The 3,745-nt window shown below is 42.3% G+C and overlaps 1 protein-coding gene across 1 annotated transcript; it reads left to right on the forward strand.

Annotated features, from left to right (window-relative positions):
• The first annotated feature begins 701 nt into the window (after window positions 1-701).
• On the forward strand, window positions 702-3,289 carry FAM46A (family with sequence similarity 46, member A). Its single transcript, XM_010565750.1, has one exon. The coding sequence runs from the start codon at window positions 716-718 to the stop codon at window positions 1,475-1,477; it is 762 nt and encodes a 253-aa protein (XP_010564052.1). The 5' UTR covers window positions 702-715; the 3' UTR covers window positions 1,478-3,289.
• Window positions 3,290-3,745: the final 456 nt, after the last annotated feature.

Genomic DNA, 3,745 nt, shown 5'->3' on the forward strand with positions numbered 1-3,745 from the left:
GGGGGGGGTTTGCCGGACCCGGTTCCCAGGGTGCCCCAGGGGGAGCTTAGGTGGCTTTAATATCTGCAAGAAGGCAACGCCGTTTGCAAGGCACGCTTTCTTGGGTGCTAAATGCCCCGGCGGAGAGGAGGGTTCCCTCCTCTCGGAGACAGCTCCCGCGAGTTAGTGGGGCTGAATGCCAAATGCCTTTGAGATTGGTTTACAGGGATTTTTTTTGGCGTATGGGGCAGATTTGTGGAACCTGCACTGAAAGAGCAGGATTGAGGGGAGTGAACACTGGCTGAGTTTTTTTGCGGGGAGGGGAGAGAGAAGTGGAAACCGATAAAAAAAAGATTTCTTCTCCGACTGTAGCGGTGACCTTTTGTGGGGGGGGTGCAGGGATATTTGGCATGTGTGCCATGGGCTTCATGTGTAGATGTATTTAGAAGTGATTGAAAGAAGCAGCGTTGCCATATGCTCCCCTCGCACGACACAGTCCCGGCAGAACACCCTCCCGTATCATCCCCTTGCAATGACAGCACTCCGAGCTCTCACGTTCAGCGTTTCTTCTCTGGTTTGTATCTGCAGGCTCCGTGAAATCTTTTCCAAAACACAAGGATGGGGTGGAGGGGCGGGGGGATGCAAACAAATGCAGCGGGGGGGGGGGAATTTCTTGCATCTGTGTCTTCATTTGCTCATTTTGTCTTTCCAATTATAGGAGGCTTATGTGCAGAAAATGGTGAAAGTCTGCAATGATTCAGACCGATGGAGTCTCATCTCCCTGTCCAACAACAGTGGCAAAAATGTGGAGCTGAAATTTGTGGACTCTCTGAGGCGGCAGTTTGAATTCAGTGTCGATTCCTTTCAAATCAAGCTGGACTCCCTGCTGCTTTTTTATGAATGCTCAGAGAATCCGATGACTGAAACCTTTCACCCGACTATCATTGGCGAGAGCGTCTATGGGGATTTCCAGGAAGCCTTTGATCACCTCTGCAACAAGATAATCGCCACCAGAAACCCGGAGGAAATCAGAGGAGGTGGTCTTCTGAAGTACTGCAACCTTTTGGTAAGGGGCTTTAGGGCTGCCTCCGAATCCGAGATTAAGTCCCTGCAGAGATACATGTGTTCGAGGTTTTTCATTGACTTCTCAGACATTGGAGAACAGCAGAGAAAGCTGGAGTCCTACTTGCAGAACCACTTTGTGGGATTAGAGGACCGCAAGTATGACTATCTCATGACCCTTCACGGTGTGGTGAATGAGAGCACAGTGTGCCTGATGGGACATGAGAGGAGACAGACTCTGAATCTGATCACCATGCTGGCCATCCGGGTCCTGGCTGAGCAAAATATCATCCCCAATGTGGCCAATGTCACCTGCTATTACCAGCCAGCCCCATACGTAGCAGATGCCAACTTCAGCAATTACTATATTGCCCAGGTTCAGACGGTGTTCCCTTGCCAGCAGCACACATACTCTACTTGGCTGCCCTGTAATTAAGGACCGAAATTAGTAGACCCGGTGGGGAGAGCGTTTTCTAAGACGTAGGAAGGGGCGATGCGTCCCTTTGAAATGGGGTGTTTTGTGCAATGATGATCTGCTCTAGTTTGCAAGCTTGGGAAAAGCTTGTGGTTCTTCTAATAAATAACAGGAGCACGATCGAGAAAGAACCCCAGATAATTGGATCCTACCCCAGAGCACAAGAGGCCTGTCATTAAAAGCAACCAGCTTCCCCTGAAATAAGTGAGGGAGGAATGCTTGATGACAATATGGGTTGGCAATGTCTGCTCCCATAGCTTTGGCATAGAGAAGGTGGGAAAGCCTTATTTTCTTTTATTTTTATTCTTACTCTAGAATGGGATCTGCAAAAGGGAGAATACGAAAGAAACAAAACAAAACAAAACAAAAAAAACAACAAAAAGAAAAAAAATCACAAAAACAATTTATATATATTCAGGAATTAAAAGTTAGAGGCATAAAGCAGAGATAAGCTGAATAAAAATGTATATTGGAATTACTGCATTTGGGGCTTGCAGCAAGTGCCGTCTATGGATTGACCGCGTAGAATGTATAGCTCGCTTGACTAGAATGCTTTACCAGAAACAGCTTGCTCCAAATGAACAGTAGTGGATTGGTACAGTTATAAAAACAGAAACACGTATGATGACAAAGTCCATTATTTCCAGCTGTGTGCGTGCCTCACATTTTAAAAATGTGAGAATGCAGGAAAACCAGCTGTGGCAAACAGAATATACTCAAGGACCAAAGATTTCACAAATAAGTTATCCGAGCAAAGAAGATACAGTAGAGTATATATATATATATATAAAAGAAAAGAAAGATGTTGCTATATTTGTACACACCAACAGTAATCAAAAGTGCCTGATGCCTTCATAAAATTTGAAGTGAGGAAAAAAATATAGTTTTGTGGTTTAACCATGCATTTTGTTTTATCAGGGACACAAGGATTAAAAAAACAAAAACAAACCCATAAGCTTGTGAATAAGTGGTGGAGGAAATGCCCTATTTTTTTTCTTGGCAAATACCTGTATAGAGTTAATGTTGATGTCGGTGTGCTATTATCCTAGGTACGTGTGTGTATGTGTGTATATATGTTTGTGTGTGTATATATGTACATGTTATAGGTGTATATCTATATATATACACACACAATATATATTAATTTGGTCTAGGAAAATGTAGCAATTAAGGAATGTTTAAATAAAGTACTCTGTGTTTTCCAGTTTGCAACAGGATGTCATAGGACAATGGGCACCTTGCAGTGAATTTTTAACCCACACTTGAGAAATTTGGAGTAAATGAACCAGTCAGGATTAAGGTGGGATTCAGATAATGTCTTTGGTTGCAAGAACAAGGATTACAGTAATTCAGTGGGTTGCTTGTGAGCCATAATAATTCCACAGATGGAGAAACATATGACTAGCTGATTTTTTTTTTAACTATTTTGTACTGTAATGCCATTTTGACATTTAACCCACTAACGTTGTGACTGCATACCTCCATGATGTGTAATTCAGTGGAACGTGGATCAAAGATAGGTTTATTTAAACCCCCTGACAGCTAAAGAATATTGTATTAGTTGGTGATTTGAACACTAATTGTTAATATTTAAAGGAGTATTTTTAATAGAATGCATTATGCATTCCAGGACCACTAGAATTTAGCAAATGTGAAATGAACCCTTTTTAAGAGTGTTGCACGATTGCTTAAAATTATATTTTATATATATATATTATATATATATATTTTTATGCAAATATTAAACATCTTTGATCTGGTTGTCACACTGCATTTACAATTTCAGTACTGTACTTTATTTAAATGGAATCACTTTACATTGGAACAATAACTATTCACTTTCATTTCCTCTCCCAAAAGACCGGCAGGGGGAAAAGAAATCAACCTCCACCGTTGTTTTCACTTCAGTGCCATCTCTGAAGGTGTTAAATTCTTTGTTGGGCTTTGAAAACCTGATGACTAAGTGACACTTGACTCTAATATTTTGCTTTTTCTTACTGAGGAAACAAGAAGGAAAAAAAAAAAAGAAAAGGGAATTCAGGCTTTTTGAATAAAAGCTGGCTGTGCCCTGCCTGGTTGCAGGCAGGGTCTGCCGTCGCAGGAGGCAGAGGGGCAGGGGAGAGGATTTGTGTCCCGGCAGCGTGTTTTCCCTGCGGGGCGAGGAAGGTACATCTATTTTTGTCGCGCTTTGTACTTCTCGCTCCGGAGGCGATTTAATAGGAACCCACC

The sequence above is a fragment of the Haliaeetus leucocephalus genome, unplaced genomic scaffold, assembly GCF_000737465.1.
Source record: "Haliaeetus leucocephalus isolate CR32 unplaced genomic scaffold, Haliaeetus_leucocephalus-4.0 Scaffold195, whole genome shotgun sequence".
In the NCBI taxonomy this organism is placed as follows: domain Eukaryota; kingdom Metazoa; phylum Chordata; class Aves; order Accipitriformes; family Accipitridae; genus Haliaeetus; species Haliaeetus leucocephalus.